Below are 19,543 nucleotides of genomic sequence, written 5' to 3' on the forward strand. Positions count from 1 at the left end.
TTGGTTGATTTTAATTTGGATAAAGAAAATTGAATGCATAAAATAAAATAAACAAATAAAAATGTAGAGACTAAATCAATGAGAATAATAGAGACTTAGGCATCTCACCTAACCTTATTCATGGACAAAATGTAACCCATATTTGATGTAATAACATGCTTTGACAAACTTCCCCTTAGTGCTTTGCTGAAGTTACCAAGAAACCAACTAATCATGCAATTTAACAATCTCTTCTGAAGCAAACCTAAATTACACAACCTTTATACCATTCAAATCTTCCGGATCTTAAATGGTCTATGGTGCCGTAAGCCTAAATTCTTCCGGAACCTAAACTCACAACATCATGCTTTAAGTTTAGAGTAAGAAATTCAAGCAACTTAGTTCTTCCCGTAGGAATAAGCTAAGTGACCACCTATTTAGCTACACATGCTCACGGAATCAAGAGTTTATCAAGTTCATGTTTCCGATTCATTAATTTCCTAAAGCATGCTTCTAGGTGATAAATCTATAAACACACTTAGGGTACATGAAAGTATAGCAGCCAAAAGATTCAAAACATGCATAAACATCAAACCACATGGAAATTTACATTCTTTGCACATAAGTTTGGCTAGGGCTAGCCCAAGCCTCAAATCCAACTACTCACAACACATGTTATTACAAATACAAGCCATGAACATCAAATTAAAGAGAGAAGGAGAGAAAGAGAAGAACTACCCAACCTTCCACCTAGCTCTCAAAGATGTCAAATGATGAGAGAATTGCTTCAAGGTATGGGATTTTCGGTTTTTACAACCCGAAACACCATACACATCCACAAAACTCAAGAAAAAAGGCTTGAATTTGTGAAAGAAAGTGTTGTGATTGATTTAGAGTGTGTAGTAACTTCGGTTTTGGTGAAACTCAAGTGCCTACACACCTATTTCTCACACAAACTTAAAGAACTATGTACAAGGTATGAAAAACTAACCTAAAACTAGAGAAAAGAGAGATTTTGATGCTCCAAAATGAGGGAGCCAAGGGGATGCACGGTTTTGGGAGAGAGGAAGGGCTATTTAAAGGCCAAGGCAATCCAAATCAATGGTGGAGATCAAAAGGAATGAAGGGCTAGATGTGATTGACAAATTTGTAAGCACAAAATGTGGATCTAGTTTTTGACTCCACATAGAAAAGACCAAGAAAGCCCATAGATATTTTGGTGGAGGAGAAAAAGTAGAGGTAGAAGGGTCATTGTGTAGGGGAACAAGGTAATCAATGAGAGACAAAAAGGTAAGGTGTAAGAATATGACCACTTGTCATATTTCAAATTTTAAATTTTAAAATAACCTAGACCTAAAGTCTTCCCACCTAAAGTCTCTAACCCCAGTCAGCTCTTCGTTGTCCTCCACACATGTTCTCGGCCGGCCAACTCGGCCGGAAATGTCCGGAATCCGGCGTTGACCACCGTTGTCCATTTGCGCACTTTCTTCTTCTTTTTTCCTTCAATTGAATCTCCACCGAGAGTTCGGAATTGGTCTTTGACTTTTTCATACCAAATGTTCCTCTATGAGTGTAAATCATCCTCAAAAAATTTCAGAGCTTAGTTCACCGTGGTGTGGCCAGAAATGCTGCCGGAATCAGTACAGGTCTGGTTTTGTAGTTTTCGTCTTTTAGTCAGAAAATTGGAACGATCTTTTGATGGCCTTTCACTCCGAACCAGCTCTTACACTCTTCATATGAAATAATCCTTAGGATGTCTAGAACAGATCTGAAAATTTTCAACTCATTTGTAGTTTATTTGTTCAGTCTTCCACTCCTCCTTCCTTGCCTAGCTCGGTTTCTCCTAGCCGGAGTAGGAAAATGTGCTAAAGTTGAGTTTTTAGTGCATTTCCAAGCTTCTCCATCATTTCCTAGCATGATAAGGAAAACATAATAAATATATATAAATAAACACAAAGTTTAAGAAAAAGTGCAAGATTATGGGAATAATTACTAGGTAATTATGGAGCAATGAATAAGAACTGTGAGCAATAGTCGTCTATTTCAATCTATATCAAAAGATTAGTAAGTTAACAACTGAGAGTATTGAATAAGAAAATGATTTTAAACCAAACAATACTAAAATAAGATGCTGCTCTCTAGGTATTCTCTTTAGGGCACAACCGTCATCTTCATCTTCTGCTAAGTCCGGCGGCGCGTCGCCATGAAGTCATCGATGGACGAGTCTTCTTGTGCTCGTTTGGTTTTATAAGATGATGAACTTATCAAATATTATTGCTTCTTTGCCTTGCAGAGCTATTATTACTTCTTTTTCTTCGCAAATCTCATTATTACTTTTTAATATGCAAAAGATCGAATGCTCTAAGATTTTGGAATTGTATCATGTGTTATTGATTTAGAGAATGCCATTATGCCTACATGATTCACATGGCTCAGACAGTTTTTTGTAAGGCAATGACTCTTGGTAGGGTTTTTGGAAATCTTGGTGAGAATTCGCTACATAACAAAATGTTAACCAGAGGCATTGTTTGTTGCGATATGCCTGCATGACTCATATGACATAGTCCTTTTAACAATTAATGGTTGTTTATTTGACCATGTCACATTCATTTTTTTAGAAAATGGAAGATAGTGATGAAAATTCAGAACAAAAGAAGCAGAGCGTGTAATAAATATCGAATTAGGCTTGCATTGCATAATTTAGTCCAGTAAATCATCAAACATGGGATATCACTATTGTGAGTGTTCTACTCTTTAGTCCTACCTAGTACCAAACATGAGTCAGGTACTAGTATAGCATAAGCCAGGTTAGAGGAGTGCTAGACTGTTATAGAAATTAAGGTGGGGCTTAAGAGTCTTGTGAAACAAACATGCCCTATATGTATGTGTTTTAAAATAGGTCTAAAAATAGTACCCAAAATTTTTGACTGCTAATTTGTCAAAGTGACCTTAGAGAAACAAATTATCCCAACTTTTGGTGGCAAAATGGGCAAATAGATGGAGGTTTGTCATTGTCACTATTTAGGATGAAATCAAAAAGTTTAGGTACTACTTGCATATGATCAAAATATAAGTCCAGGAGTTGTTTGTTTGTGTGTGACTTCTACATTTCTTTGTTTTCTTTCCTTTTTCAATTTCAAAGGTTATTTATAGATACCTTACTTCTTTTATATGAGACTCAAAGTCTCTTTCCTTACTAGATCCCCCTTCTATCTCTTTGATCTTTTCTCAACCGTTTCAAAATAGAGTCTCTCAAATTCACTACTTGTAACGGCCCGAACCTTAACTCACCGGTTTACTAGTCATTTGGACGGTAAACGACCTTTACTTTCACTTTTACTGTCGTTTCAATACTTTTAGTGGCCCTAAAAGTTGACTTTTTGTTCGGGTTAAAATTTGAGAAAATGTTCTTCATGAAAGTTGTAGAGGACGTTAAACCGAACGCTTGCATATGTGATACGTAAAAATCGGAATTCGTATACTAAAGTTATGGTCTAAAATGTAAAAGTTACTGTGGTAAGTTTTCATTTCCGGAAACCTACCCCCCCCCCCCCCCCGACTTTCTCTCTCTTCCTCTCCTCGTCGGCCTCTCCTTTCTTCCTCTTGATTCACCGCCGTCTGGCCATCAACCGGTGGGCAACTGGCCACCACGTGATCGCCTCTTCCTCCTCTCCACGCTAGTGCCCTTAGGTTTCGGCAATTTGGCCGAAAAACCCAGAATCGAAGCAAGGAACCTCATGGGGGCAGTTTGAGCTTTTCCGGCGAATTGGGTTAGTAGAGGCACCCCGAGCCAGTGATCATTTCCCCTAAGGTCATTGACTCCGATTTACAACGTAGAAGGAAAATCAAGGAAAACCCGATTCTAGGGTTTGGAGTTTTCTGGGATTTTTTTTCACCGGCTGAATTCATGCACTTAAAGGTAAAATTGAAATCTGTTATAGTTGAGAAAAATGTTGGGCATGTTGAGTAGTTGTTGCTGCCAAAATTTGGTGGCCACTGTAGGTCACACGTGGAGGCGCGTAGGGCAGCTTTTTAATTTCAATTTTTAGCCTATTAAATCTTATAAATGTTGTAGAGCTTATATATGAAGTTTGGTGAATATTAGGGAAGTTTTGAATCGATTATAAATTTCTGGAAATTCAGAATTTCGGTTATCGACTTACGAGAATCCGACCTTCGGATAGCTCTCAGTTCTGCCTTAGAACCTTTAAATTAACAAATTGGTATTAGTGGTATAATTTGGGTTGAGTCCGAGAAGAAGTAGAGATGTGATTATGAGGATTTGATTTTAGGAATCGTATTAAATTGTTGAATAGTTATTCACGGAATATAATTGTGTACAGAACGATGTACCGAGCTATTTCTCGACGAAGGAACTCGTATTCGTGATCACCTAAATAGTACTGTGAGTGGACTTTTGATTTTAAGTGATGCATGCAATATTGTTTCGTAATTAATTATTACGTTTATTTATTTAAGAGTATAAATTGGTTTAGTTATTTGGATTTCAGATTTTGAATTTGATCATGATTTCTCTCGGGTATAATTTTAGAATGATTTTTTGGCTCTAAGTTTTAAAAGGATATTGCGAATTTCGAAATAAAGTATGATTTGCGATTTATTAATGATTTTCAACGAATTATTTTTCTGAGGTGGTTTCCGGAATTAAATATTGTTTTCATTTGTCGATTTTGAGTTTCCCAAATGATCTTTGAAAATGGGATTTTTGTTGGGATTCATGGATTTATTTTAATCTCGCATATTGGTTTATGAATTTGAGAATATTTTGGCGTGAGGGGCCGCGTCGTTGGAATATGCATTTTCCTTGTGAGATATTGGAGAAGCCTTACTGATTTTCGATTTTCATATGATTTACCATACCTGGGCTGTCCTATTTATTGCTAGCCAGCCTATTAGTACTCCTCCCTGCTTACTATGTGTTTGTGGGTGAGTAGAGCAGAGCATGGGATGCTCCAGAGTGTGGGACACTCCGACCCGAGCCTGGGAGGCTCCCTTATTTGTATGGTGAGAACTTCTTCCCCATATTTTATTGATACCTTCAGCCAGCGGGGCTAGCTCGATTTCTTTTGACTAGCGGGGCGGGAATGTTTTTACGAATTTTCGTGTTGCGAGAAATATGTTTTATCCTCGTTGCATGCATTAAGGTTTTAAGAACATGAACATGTGGGAAAGTATTAAAGCTTTACTTTTATTTGAATTATCTTATTTATTTATTTTTTTTGTCCACTCACTCTAACGTGTTTTAAATTACTTTCCCCTAGGCCCTTCAGTTTCAAATGGCCAGTTGCAGGCGAATTAGTGGAGCTCGGGCGTACATGGCATTTGAGGCATAATTGTCACTACTTCCGCATAGTAGGATCCCTTGATCCTTTACTCTTCTTTTTATATCCTTGTGTATTAGTATTGCTCTGAAACCTTTGGGATTAGTATTGTTAAGTTGAGTTTTGTGTTTTGTGAAAGTGGAGTTGATGGTAATTGGGGGCAGGGTGGCTCCAGGAGTATAAGGTTGGTTTGCTTGAAGTGTTTTGTGCATTTTTACAGGTTGTGGGTAGTCCACTTTCGGGAGAAGTTCTGCCAAATTCTTGGTAGAATTCCTTCTAAGGTGGGCCCCGCAGGGCCTCTTCGGGTTTCAGGGTGAAACCCGGGGCGAGTCTTGTCACTACTTGAGTCCCATACAAATCACCATTTAGGAATTTAGTGTGACTCAAATTGGTTAATTACCATGATGTGATCTAGCAAGTGGTTTTTGCTCCTTTGTGGAAGAAAATAAGTAAAAGAAATGCATTGAGGCTTAGAGCGTCCGTTTTAAATAAAGCTGGCTTGCTAGATATGGAGCATTAGTTGTTGAAGATGGGAATGATGAAGAAAAAGGTGTCTTATTGCATGCCGAGTGAGATTCATGTGGCTCCATTATTAATTGGGTTTAATCTGTCTCCCCCTAATGGTGAAATTATGATTGACAACAATGAAGATATAACTTCTCATAAACTAGAAATAGCAGAAGCTATAGGTGGAAACTATAGTTTCTATATTTTCAGCAAGTTTCTTAGTAGGATGATAAAAGCTAACGCTTTTTCATCTACCTGTCTTACTTTTAGATCCACTCTCTGATTCATCCTATATATATATATATATATATATATATATATATATGAGAGTTTCTAAAAGTTTTCTCAAGTTTTCTTGAGTGGTTCTTAATTTAATTGCTTGCTGATGGATATAATTAGCAAGAGATTCTCAATTCTTACTAACTTCTTTTCAATATCAGAAAGATATTGTTTTTCTTTCAAATAATCTGGCTTGACTTCAAGCTTAGCTACTGCGGAATTTATTTCTTCGTGTTGATTAATCCTTAGATTAATTATCTCGAATTGTTCTATGACCTTTTTAGAACTCTTGTTCCAAGATGGATGATCTAGGTATTCAATTAAGCTTAATCATACTCCTATCTCAATTTGGATATGAATATGTTCATCGTATAGAGTATTTAAAACTCTACACACGTATTCAATGGAGTATTGATTTTCTTGAATATTCCTTGTGTGAAAGCACACTTGCCACTTCTCACTTCCTTTTTCAATCCAAAAGGCTGGGTAATTCTGACGTCTGGATTCTCTTATACTAGTTAAGAGAAGCCAACTCTAAGGCGTAAGCTTTTTCTTTACCTATTTTTGAGCAAAACAGGCTCTGATACCAGCTAGAAAGGATCTAACCGATGCTCAAATAATCAAGAGGTTTATGTTCTTCCTCAAGAGTTTCTTTAATTAACCTAATTTCTTCTTCAACTTGTTAGATTCTTCTCTGAACTTGGTAGAAAATATCCCAATAATGGGGAGTTTTTCTACCAAGTCTTGATCTAAGATGTTTTAGTGCTCTTAACTTTTCTCGTTCTTCTCGCAACTCTTTACTAGTGTCTTTGCAAGCAGAAAGCAACTCAACTCTACTAAACATAGAAATTAAGGGCTTTTTATGGGCAAGGGTTTTCTTATGGGCTTTTTATTTCTTGTTTTTTTATTTTACTACTTTGTGTTAGTAATAAATCCCTACTCTATACCAGTAGGGGGGGTTGGGCTTTTTGCCTTGGTGTGCACTCCCAATACCTTGTCATTCCTAGAGAGGAGGCAAGTCTTTATTAGATGGGCATAACCTCCTAGTGGCAAGATGAAACAAAGTGTCATAAGAAGTTCTGGTCGACAACATAGTGGGAAAACAGATTTTATTGTCTTATGACTTCATATGAGCTTTATCTTTCCGGTATGTCACTAAGAAGCAAATGGAGTTGCCCGGTTATCTGGTATGTCAACTCTTGCTAGTTGGTGCATGTTTAAATACATAGGATTAGTGGGAGTTCCTGTTATTATCTCTCATTACTAATTGTCCGGGGTTTAGACTTTATTTCCCCAACACCTTTGTATTTAGCGGTTTCATTACTGAACTTTTGAGGGCAGCTGCACCAACCGTTATTTAAAAAAAAAAAAAAAAGATAGAAATTATGAATAATGAAAATTAACTGTTTACCTTCAATATAGAGGATGAATTCTAATAGTCATAAATTCAAGATATAAACCCACCAAGCTCCGTCACAAAGGGAAAAAATATATATATTTTTAGAGTAACGGTAAAAGTAAATATTAAAGTGATGAAAGTTAAAAGGATAAATATGGGTAAAAGGGCAAAAGTGGAAATATAAAAATATAGTGGTGTTTTTTGTCATTACCTACTCTATTCTGATTTTTTTTTTTTTGGTCTTTCCCTGAAAATAAATAGACCTCCAGCCTTTTTCAACCTGTATATAAAACCTTCACTAGTTCTATTCGGACTTGAGACTTGTTTTTGGCTTTGCCTCTGTGCTTTGTGTGAGTTTTCTGCTTGTGCTCATTATATATTTGCAAGATCAGCTCTATTACATTCCATTTAACTCGAGCCTCAGGAAACCAAATTTCCTATAGAAATCTTGGGCAGCCGATCTTCATCAATGGGATTTTCACCATTCTTCCCAAACCCTCTGTTTCCTCCTGTCAAAAACCCTAACAAGCGTAGTGCTTCTCCACCACAAAGTAAGAAGCAAAAGGTAGCTGATGATGAGATAGACACAGATCAAGAAGGCATTGAGCAACTCCGCGACGTTGTTTCTGTCAGTGGAGTCAATCTTGTGGAAGAGCAAGAGCGCATGCTGTTGCTTTCTGGGCCCAAGAAGCAGCAAGCATCTCGAAAACTTGTGCTTCAAGAAAACCAAGAAGGGCTAGCTGGTTTTGCAGAAGATTCCCCTGCAGAAAAAGTTGGCGGCAATCATGGGCAGGTGTGGTTTGAGAGTTGGTATAGATAAAGATGTGGAGAGATGCTTGTCAATGTGTGTGGAGGAGAGACTGAGGGGGATCATATTTAATTTGATTAGACAGTCGAAGCAGCGGGTTGATTGTGAAAAATCGAGACATCACACTGTTTCTACATCTGATGTGAAGCAAGAAATTATGATTCTCAACAAGAAAGCTAGGGAAAAGTTGCAGGAAAAGGCTCAGAAGCTTAATGAAGCTAAGGTTAGAAATAACGGATTTGAGGGTGTTGAGGATAAACATGACGATGAAGATGACAAAATGAGGAGAAGTACAGCAGCAGCAAATGTTGCTGCCCTTGCTGCACTTGGAGGACATGACATATTGGCGAAATGGAAACTTAAGGCGGATCAGCTATCCCGGGAGAAGCGTCGAGGTAAAGATGTAAACCCCAAGGCTACATCAACTGTTGGAAGAACAATAGAAGCGGAGAAAAGGGGCGGTGTAGAAGCTATGGTGTCTGCAGCTGGGAGTGCTGTTGGAAAGTTTGGGAGGAATTGCCAAGTTATGATGATGCCTCGAACAAAGGTGGCTAGTACTCGTAGTATATCTGTCAAGGATGTGATTGCTGTTCTGGAAAAGGAACCTCAGACGTCCAAGTCTACTTTGATATATTTGCTAATGAACACTGCAGCCGGTGAATAATCTGAAACTGCTAAACACTATTGTGTATGAGAGATTCCTAGAGCTAGGGTCTTTAAACTGTTAATATCAGCTCCTCGATCTTCATTACCTGCAGAATGGCTGTTTGGAGTTCCTAGGATCAATTTCTTTAAGCAAGAAAATATGTCGCAGATACTGAGCACACATATAAGCTAGGCTTTTGATCCTTGGGTAGATTGAGAACAAGATTTAATAGTTTCTGTGCAAACATTAGTAGGATCGATGAAAGGTGAAGTCGTGTATTTCGAATACTTTTTCTTCAAACTATTGTTATTGTTGCTTTCCTTTCCTTTCAGTTTACCATCCTATCAAAACATATAGACTTTGAAAACCTGACATACACCTACAAGCCTATGTGTATAGGCGCAAACAATCTCTACTTTTCTAATTAATTGTTATTATTCATACCTTCAGTTTTGCGGTTTTACCATATCTCAAGGAGAGAGAGAGAAGTAATTTTGGTTGAGGGGGGATTCAGACCCAAAAAAGAAGAGAACAGAGACATGATTCATACTAACGAACAAAATTTGGTGAACATGTTTGTACTCAATAGGACTCTTGTTTGGAATAGGTACATATTGGTATGGCCTTATAGTAGTCGTTTCATTTTGTCTTTGTTCATTCAATTTGAGAGACACCAGAAATCACATCAGTATATGAAGGCAAAACAAAGTGAAACACTTTCTAGCTTCGGCTACTATTTCTGGGCTGCATCTATTCTTTCAGCATACAGTCTCCAGATCCTCACAATGAATGAGAGAATAGTGATATAAACTATCAAGCTACGAGTTCTCAACCAGGGCCAACTACTTCGTCCCAGTTTCCGAGCTGACATCTGAGAAAGAAGAAATGTCAAATTGAGAGACACCAAAAGTCCTATACATGAGCTGCGAGCCTGCGATACAACATAATGGGCAAACAATAAGGGTGAAATGCATGTTGTGTCTGAATAGACGTAGAATAACATGCATATGGAATTACTTCCAAGTCATTTTCTTGCTGTTCCAATCTGGTATTCCCCCTGTTGGCAACTCTTCTTAGTATTTGTTTTTGCATATTGGACAACTTACATTACTGAAATGAAATTTCAATTATCTGGTTATTAATTCTTAAGATTACCCAAGGTATAAGTAGTTTCATATTTTAACTTTCAATTCATAGTAAAAGTCTCTTTTCCAGGAATGGTTCACAACAGCCACTGAAAAGAGAAGCTAGAGCTAGCTTCTCATATGCATTCTCAGACAAGATGGCTAGGAGTAGAAACTACTCAAACATGTAGCACAAGTTGGTTTCTGTTTTGAATCAGGACACAACACAGAGATTCTACATAAGCTTAGAAGGTCTCATGCTAAAACCATTGGAAGAAAAAAAAACAAGTAATCCCATTTCGATAACAAGTATCACTGCATATTTCGATATCATTTAAAAAAAGGGGAAATGATCATTTACCCAATTTCAGCTTGAAAATTGCCCACTTGCTTCACTAACAGTTTTTTAACCCCATTTACTGATTTACCCAAAACACTCTAAGGGATTATTTCCCTAATACCCAATTAATTCTTTTTTTATTCTTTTTATTTATTTTTGGGACTTTTTTGCCCTCTTCTTCTTTCTCACTTAGAGAGAGAAGTCATCCTCCACTTTGCTGTGCTCCGGTGACCAGTGGCCGGCCGCGGTCTCCGGCGACCGGTGACCGGAGTCCGGCGTCCAGTCACCGGAATCCGGCTATTGGACTAGTGACCGGATTCCGGCATCTGAATTTATTGCCCCCCAGTAATCATATTATTGCCCCCCAGTAATCATATTATTGCCCCCCAATACTCATATTATTGCCTCCTAATAATCATATTATTGCCGTCCAGTGAATTGTATAAACTCCCAAAACCAAAATGAATACACCACAGGCACAATTGATCAATTTATATGCATATTATTGGCCCCCAATAATCATATTATTGCCTCCCAATAATCATATTATTGCCCCCTAATAAACATATTATTGTCCTCCAATAATCTTATTATTGTCCGCAATAAACATATTACGGTTTCCCAATAATCTTTCAATAAGTGACAATTCCTGCACACACTAACGAAATCCATATATTGATGGTAACTTAATTATCCAAACATCAAGGCATCCAACAAATGAATCAGGTTATCCAAAAAAAAAAAAAAAAATAGCACTGAAACTATTTAAAAGCAAGAATACCATAGGGTAGAGACAAACATGATGGCTGAACAAATACCCATATCTTTCATTTTTGACAAAATATACACCAAATAAACTTCTTTTGCTTCACGGGGTATGAAAACATATTTTCTGCGCAAGAGTGCCAACTGTCCTGGGACCATAAGCCTGGTAAAAGTACGCCTTATTTGCAGAAACTTCAATCAGTGCTTGCAGGTCACTAGTCATTGTTAATTAAGTAATCAGCGACCAAACAAACCAACCATGTATTCAGCGAACGAAGATCAGTTCTCGGCACCTCGGAACCGACCCCAGACAACCCGACCCACTGCGAGTTCGCCGCCGACGTGGAGAAGATATACAGAATATTACGGAAATTCCACTCCTGTGTCCCCAAACTAGAGCTCGCTCTACATCAATCCGGTATTGTTTTACGCTCCGGCTTAACCGAGCAAGTGTTGAACCTGTGCGGCGACGCCGACAACTTGGGGTATAGATTCTTCGTTTGGGCTTTGATGCCGGACCGATTTGTGCCTCGACGACTGCGCTGGAGTCTCTGTCTGAGTCGAAACTGTGCTGCACGACGACGGATTGAGAGCCTCGATGCCGGACCGCTTTGAGTGTCGACGACGGCGCGATTTCAGTGACCTCGGATTGGCCTCGACGACTGCGCTGATGGGAGGGAGGGAGAGGGGGAGAGAAAGAGAGAGTCTGGGAGGAGAGAGTCTGAGGGGAGAGGGATGAGTTAATTAATAGGAGCTAAAATGTCAATAGATGTTAGATTGGATAAATGAGGTTAAATATCTCTTAGTAGAGTAAGTGAGCAATTTTTAAGCTAAAATTGAGTAAGTAGTCACAGCCCCAAAAAAAAAAAAAAATAAGAGATCCAAAGTCAGAAACAAAGAGATCCAATGGTTCATTCATCTAAAATATAGAGTTATACATACACTCAATTGTATCTTGCCATAATACCCTTGACCAAATCCAATATACAAAAATAATCATAAAAAAGAGAAGACTCTTTACCCTCAAGCCCATCCCGATGGTGTCTGTTGCCACCCGCAAGATTGTTACATGGACTGCCACCAATCACCAGATCAAACCCGCCAAAGGAACTGATATAATGCTCTAAGCGGTCAGCATTCAACTTTTGCACATCAGCAAGCTGATACAAGTTCCGTCTCTGGTTTGTCTGCTCCCACCAACACCTCACAACGTTTCTTCAGAGGTAGTCTCCACTGACACAACATTCTTCATCGGGATACCAAGCTGATAAAGAGCTACCTCTGCACCACCAATCCCATAGGAGAGAGAGAGGACATTGATGCCATTGGGGAAATCGATCTTTCAAAACTGACAGGTGATGAGCCACTGTATCATTCAGAAGAAGTGGAACCCATAAGGCCATAAGTAAAACTAATAGCAGAGAGTATGCGATAAAAGTGAAAATCTACTATAAACATTGGCTGATTGTGTTTTTTTTGTTTCTTGTTTTCCCTTTGGGCCCTTTGGGTCCCCATCTATCAAAAAAAAAAAAAAGAAATTGTTCAAATACATAGTTCATGAGATAGAAACGGCAAAATATACAAATCTACTCAAATCTTTCATGCCTCAGCAGACAGAGTGAAAACTGAAGCAAATATAACTGTAAAGTGAAACTGTAGGAAATATAAATGCAAACGAATCCATGAGCGAATTTATTAGCAGAGACTATCTAAATGCGGCATTCATAAAGAACATAGCGACGGACACTTTCTGGTGGGATTTCATCTTCGTTATAGTCTTTAAGAGCCTTCATGATCCTGTCAGTAATTGTTGCACTAGCAATGCAAGTCTGTAAGCAATTTAGCTTTGTCCGATCATCCCAAGTAGGCCACCACCTCCTTGTCATCGGAAATGCATCAGAAATAGTTTGTGGTAGAAGGGGAACGAGAGGAATTCTGTTTTTGATTGGAAGATTGTGCATATAACCCCTCTTTCTTGCAGCAGCACAAAAATACTTTGAACCAACAAACTCAGGCTTCACGTCATACAAAAAGCGGGATATTGTGCTCCAAACTCCTTTAGGAGTCAATGCCACATTCTCATAGTAAAAATAAGGAGGTCCTGTGGCTGCCTCTGGAAGACTTCTCTGGATTTGACAGAGATCAGCTGGAGTCCCAAACCCATTTATTGGATTTGGGAGATGAACTGCACCAGCATCTTCCCCTATGATCTGGTTTCCATGTCCCATAATCCTTTTCCTTTTCAGCAATGAAGATTCACAAAGTTTCCTTTTATTCTTCTCAGCATACTCACTTCGCAGATGTGAACACTCTAAAAGTTGAACGAGCAGTCAAAATCTACCAGACATGGAATGTGTACATAAACTGATTCTTAGTCCAGAAATTGACATTGAATATCAGCAAGAAGGACAACAATACCATCTCTTCAAGGGGAAGATGGCCACCTTCTGCCTTTGAAATTTGAGCAGCTGATATGAAATCAGTCAAATCAACAAGCAACGAGTCAATACCTGCAATGTTTGAATGAGAAAAAACAGAAGTAAAAAGAGACAGGTAACAACATAGATAGAATTGAAAAAGAGACATTAGGATGGATGGCATCACCAACTGACTGAACTAGCAGGAAGTGGTTTATTGTCCAAGTCAAAGAAACTAGTAAACCTGGTTGGATTTCCTACTAAACAACAGATAATATTAGGAAGGAGTTTTGTGGCCCCAAAATCACTGGCCTTTTTTATGCTATGAAAAACATTGTAGCCTAGTTCCACAAGATTCTCCTGCTATACAGTTCCAGTTACATGATTGTGATCCTGATTCCTGACTACCCAGAAAGGAGCCAATATATTTTTTGGATGCGCTGAAGATGAAATTAGTGTGTTAAAAGACCCTAAATGAAATTGTTCTAGTTATAGTTCTGGAGTTTGGTTTGGAGCTAAGGATATGCATATACCTAAAGCAAGTAAATAGCAGTTTACAGAATATCAACATAATAATAAAAAAGAATTAAAGCATAGAGATAAATCTATACAAGAGAATTCTCAAAAATAAAAAAAAATAAAAGGTTATACCGCATCTTTCTATTGCCATTGAAGCCTCCAATTCATTGTACCTCATTTTAACCAGGGACATAAGTTTTGTCTCCGCCTCAGATGTAGGATCGATGGTTACCTGCAAAAATAGTTGATTAATTTTCTGTGAAGTCCACATATGTAACATGCAAGCGAAGTGGCATTGCCATGGACCAATAATCCCATGTAAATTGATGTACTAGCCTAAAGAATGATGAGGAAGTTCCATCAGTATTGCAAAACAATATAATATCATGTGGCGTGGAGGATAGAGATTCTTATTAAAAAGGGCCAATGGCATCTACAGTATTCAAGACATTCACTACCTCGTCATCAGAGCTAACGAGGTCTGAAAAACTATCTAGAAAGCTCCCATCATAATCTGAAGAAAAGAGATCCGAGTCAGTTTGTTGCTGTTCTTGAGGAGAGCACTGCTCTGGAGGAGAATCTCTGGCAGAGAATGTTGCTCCGGAGGACTACTTTCAAGAGCCTGCAAAATAATAGCAAGAAAGCAGAAGAATATAAAATCTTATTTCTTTTTATTGCGAGTCATCAACCTGGGACCAACTCAACTTGCAAAAACAATAAATATGTGCATTATACTACCATGAAATGACAGATGAATCTGAACAATTGGTTACCAATCTAACAAGATAGCAATTGGTTATGTACTCACAAGACAATGTAAATTGAACACCATTGCTTAATTTAGAAATCTTAACCAGGAATTTTGATGCCAGTTTAATGTTTTTTTTTTCCTCTTATCATCATCAATTTCATTTTGAATTTACAAGGATCGGTAAGAAAGATGGAAGATGGGCACAATGCTGGACACTAAAGCAAAAGCAAGAGCAGTGCTTCCATGTAGTGGAAATGAAAACATATGGATTATAAGATTTTTAGAGAAGACAATATCAATATGTACATGAAAAACAATTAAAGCGAAACAATTAGTGATACAATATGAAAAATAGGCTTAAATGATGTAGAAATATATGTGGCAGATAACCAGAGACACCTGTAATAAAAAAAAAAAATCTAGCTACAGTAGAAGCTAAGGGCCAACAGGCTGACTAAAACAATCATGCAATACAGCTTTGACAATGAATGAACACAAAATACATGGTTATACCCCCCAGATTAATTATCTACTGACCTAGTCCAATATCCCATAGGCAAACACAAAACTACGAATACTTGACAAAAGAAGACGATAGTGTGCTCAGGGAAACCAAATTAGTCAAACACAATTAGCTGAACAGCAACAAGGCACTGTACAAACAATGATGGGGAAAAGAAAGTAATCATTATGAATTCCATAGGGTGCTACAGTTTGGTTAGGTAGAATAGAATGCAATACTTCTAGTTCAAATTGGGATGCAACCTTCCCATACCTTAATTCCACTCATGAGTCTCAGCTAACTTTGAACCATAGCATGAGATTACAGGATGCAAGCATGAATTTTGAAATCTTTCAGCTAAAACCGAAAAGGTGGATAACTAAATTTTCTGAAAGCAAAAGCACTAAAACATACATCTTTGATATTTGAGATATTCAATCACTGCTTTACAAGGAAAAAGAATTAAAAGAAAAAAGCCAATAATCTACAGAAACCTGAATATCGTCCACATGCATTTTTACAAGTTAATTAGATGCAGAGTTTTCAAGAATATCCAGTGAAGAAACACTTTGCACAGTTGATAATGTACAAAGCAAGCCAGTATTTCATCTGCCCCAATGAACTTATCACATAATAGATTCATATCATAATTCATAAATCTTCAAAGAAACATGAATCTGTGCGTCAGATATAAGGTTTACCTCCCAAGAGCCTGGATTAGCTGAAGAAGATAAAGTGAAGTTTTCAATCTCAAGCTCATCATCAGTATCCCAGTCAACATCATCACCATCTACCCGAGATGTATTTCCATCCTTTACAGGATATATAAACATAAATGAGAAATAAAGAAGTACATGAACTTGCAAATACTATAATTTTTACATACACAAAGCTCAAAAATTTAGTCCAATTAGGGTTCACTCAAGCATTATAACCAGAGTGAACCAGCAATACAATTAACAAATATAGCTAGGCAGATGTTATACCAATGAGCCAAAGAAACGCTACCTCCAGTCCACATTCAGAAGAAAAGGCAATTTAAATTTAAAAGATACCAAAGCCAACATGGGCCACAACAATGCCTATTATGAAATCTCCCTGCAAGTACTGCCTACCCAACTTCACCCTAAAAGTCCTGGTTTTCATTACATTCAATCCACCTCGAAAATTGCAGACACACTACAATTTCACAAAACGTTGTCATTAAGCATGTCATTGCCACAACTCCACAAACTAATCATTTATTTTAGTTTCTTATTACTATTAGATTATCCCTTAATCACAACAATATAGTAAATTTCAAATTGAAGGGTGAGCACCTAAATATTAACCAGGGACTAACAGAAATGAATGAATACAAGAACTTGAACAAAAAACATGTACCATTTCTCTATATGTATGTTCAGCCCAGTGCAAAAGTTTCCAAGCTGTCCAAGTTAAACACAAAATGAATAAGTACCATAATAAAGAGAAAACTTTAACTGTAAAAAGCAAGAAATAATTTCATTCCTTGACTTGCATAAAATACTTTCTGAAACCAGGATTACAGTATTCGTTTGCAACTATGTAAAAGATATTCTTGAAGATTCAAGGTGTAGTAAAAGTTGTTGAGCCGTGAAAAAGTGACTAAACTGTGCTATTTTGGCTGTGGCATACAGATTTTATCATATGGAAATTGATGATATAAACTTACATGGATACAAGATTAATCTGATGCCAGAATGAATATCAACCCAGCTACAGAAATATCCCTAGCTAGCAGTGCCGCTGCAGAGATTTTTCAATAATTATCAGTGTTAATAAAGGAGCGATAATTAATTATAAACGCATTACATTACACGTACGAGTACATATAACACAAACAGTTCTTCAATTAGAAAACTGCACTAGAGACAGAGTAGCATAAAATTCATAATGAGTCAGTTCATCGGTTGCAGAGATACCGTCACAGGAAAACATACTTGGTGTCTATGCTTCACGGCAAACCAGTAAGATATTTAAACATAAATTTCTATTCTTATTGTTTCTTGAATCACTCTAAAATACGTGCAACATTTTGTTTAGAAACTTTATAACTGAAATTATGAATATCTGAATTCACTATCACCATGATCGTTGTATCTTGCAGAGTATAAACGCTGAAATTATCTGGAAGCTACCATGCTTAAGGGAGTTTACTTTTACAAACAGTAGACAATTATATGCATGAACAATCCATGAAGTTTATCAACTATGTCCAAATACTGTGTAAGGTAAAGGGAAACAGTAATATGCCAAATTGCTTCCAGCAGACAAGGTCTGGCAGATTGCAAAATTTCCTTTATATTTTGGTATATGTTAAGTTATGAACTCCATGACTGGAACACAACACGAACTCCATCAGTACTTGAAATGCACCCATAAATGACTTTACCTTGTACCCAAAACAGTAAACAAGTTGGATTAAAATCACAAATAACCCAACTGTGAAACATGATTATGTATACCTTGAACAGAATGATACGAATAAAGTGACTATAGTAGTATAATATGATAATGTATGAAATCCAAGCAGTATAATAGGACTACTGTATGAGTACTCGACTCGATCATGAAATGACACAACAGCAGCCTGAAATGAGCAAATAGCTACCCTATTAGGAAGGGGAGCCGTCTGTTGAAGACAAACTCAAGAATCCGAAAGAGGACAGGGCATACATAAAGCCAGAAATTGAAAAGGCAGACATTTCTGTTGCATAAAAATCCTTCAGAAAACTTATTCATATCATACTTATTAACCATAAATTATTAAAGTTTTTGGATTTCAATTCCCCCTTTAGCCTCATTCTCTCCCATGTCAGAGTACCCAAAAATAATAATAATAATAATAATAAACCAGTGGTCTCACCTTATTACAAGACAGAGCGTATTACATTAGAAAAACTTGGAATCAGTACCAAACGAAACCCTAACGTGCCGTAAATGGTGAAAGCAAACACGAACACGAACACGAACAGAAAGCAATTTCATATAAGTTATATATAATGGAGAAGCAATGCAAGGTTACTTAAACGTCTCTGTAACAGCACACCATTCTACATGAGTACAAGGTATAAAAGCATAATACTATTGGAGCAAGCCTACAAGTGTACTGATAGCTTATAAACTATAAACAATATGAGAAACTTTATATGCTTTTCCTATCAAACAAACTACAGAGAGACAATTCAGTTTATTTTAAAACTACTTTAATAATATCGGTTATGCAAGCAAGATTATAGTGTCATTTGGAAATAACTTGGGGAGTCCACTAATAACTAGGCATAATATCAAAACTCGAGTGATCAAGACTCACCTAACGGTAAAAGATGAAGGCAAGAGAGCTCCAGAAAGTAATTACTGCAGAAATTCAAAATAGGAGAAGAGGAGGCATTGGCCATTCATGATCTGCAACTCATTTCCAACCATGGGATCAGAAAGTCCTTAATTATGGTCTTTCAGAGTGGCCAGTGGTGGATACCCTATAGTTCTGCCAGTCTTATAATTCTTCAAGTGTGCAAGTTCTGCTACCACTGCCACTGGTTTCCCCTGCAACTGGAATGTGAAAACTAATCGATATATCCTCATAAGGAGACATCCCACTACTTGATTGAGGGGTTGTTTTGTTCAACTCTTGCACATCTTGGTCATATATCAGACGGACTCCACACTCCTTCACCTTCAGACCTGGCCCTCTAGTTTCAAATAAGAACTCAAACTGACTGCAACTGTTATGCCACCACTCTGTACCAAAGTATTTATCACGAGATACATAGAATAGCCACAGGTGATCTGATTTAACCTGGCAAAATTCTTCACTAAAGCGAAATGCAGGCTGTCTGCCATATACTTCCAATTCTCTTCCATTGAGCTTCAGGCAACATACAAGATGATGTGTTGCATTAAAAGTCCTGAATTCATCTATATAAAGCTCATCCACCGGATGGTGCTCATGGAGTACAAAAACAGCACACAAAGCAAATCCCAAAAACCGACTGTTATTCCAATGTACAGGTAGAGATACACTTAATGAACACCCAACGCTCTGATGGCTGAACCACTCAGGAATATTACTTCCAGGAATTACAATTTGAAAAGTTTCCCTCTTATTAGAGATTCCCTGTGCAAGAAGAGATAGGTTGTTAGC

The 19,543-nt window shown here is 37.5% G+C and overlaps 3 protein-coding genes across 12 annotated transcripts in view; 1 reads left to right on the plus strand and 2 right to left on the minus strand.

The window, feature by feature from the left end:
- Positions 1–19,543, minus strand: part of LOC112182268 (TMV resistance protein N) — an 81,291-nt gene that overhangs the window by 10,857 nt on the left and 50,891 nt on the right. For all 10 annotated transcript variants that reach the window (XM_040512625.1, XM_040512624.1, XM_040512629.1 and 7 more), the window contains 3 exons: positions 18,713–19,516; positions 17,072–17,145; positions 16,762–16,805 (listed from right to left, as the gene is read on the minus strand). In XM_040512625.1, the coding sequence (XP_040368559.1) occupies positions 18,896–19,516 (621 nt within the window). In that variant the 3' untranslated portion in view covers positions 16,762–16,805; positions 17,072–17,145; positions 18,713–18,895. The remainder of the gene's footprint in view (positions 1–16,761; positions 16,806–17,071; positions 17,146–18,712; positions 19,517–19,543) is intronic.
- LOC112200276 (transcription initiation factor TFIID subunit 4b-like) lies at positions 7,976–8,978 on the plus strand. Its single transcript, XM_024341308.1, is given in 2 exon segments — positions 7,976–8,239; positions 8,241–8,978. Coding segments are annotated over 2 exon segments (1,002 nt in total).
- On the minus strand, positions 12,077–16,753 carry LOC112182269 (DNA (cytosine-5)-methyltransferase DRM2). Its single transcript, XM_040512634.1, is given in 9 exon segments — positions 12,077–12,408; positions 12,411–12,522; positions 12,524–12,696; positions 12,874–13,498; positions 13,608–13,699; positions 14,258–14,357; positions 14,584–14,708; positions 14,711–14,747; positions 16,080–16,753. Coding segments are annotated over 9 exon segments (1,671 nt in total). The 5' UTR covers positions 16,212–16,753; the 3' UTR covers positions 12,077–12,133.

This window comes from Rosa chinensis, chromosome 1, assembly GCF_002994745.2.
Source record: "Rosa chinensis cultivar Old Blush chromosome 1, RchiOBHm-V2, whole genome shotgun sequence".
Classification (NCBI taxonomy): Eukaryota; Viridiplantae; Streptophyta; class Magnoliopsida; order Rosales; family Rosaceae; genus Rosa; species Rosa chinensis.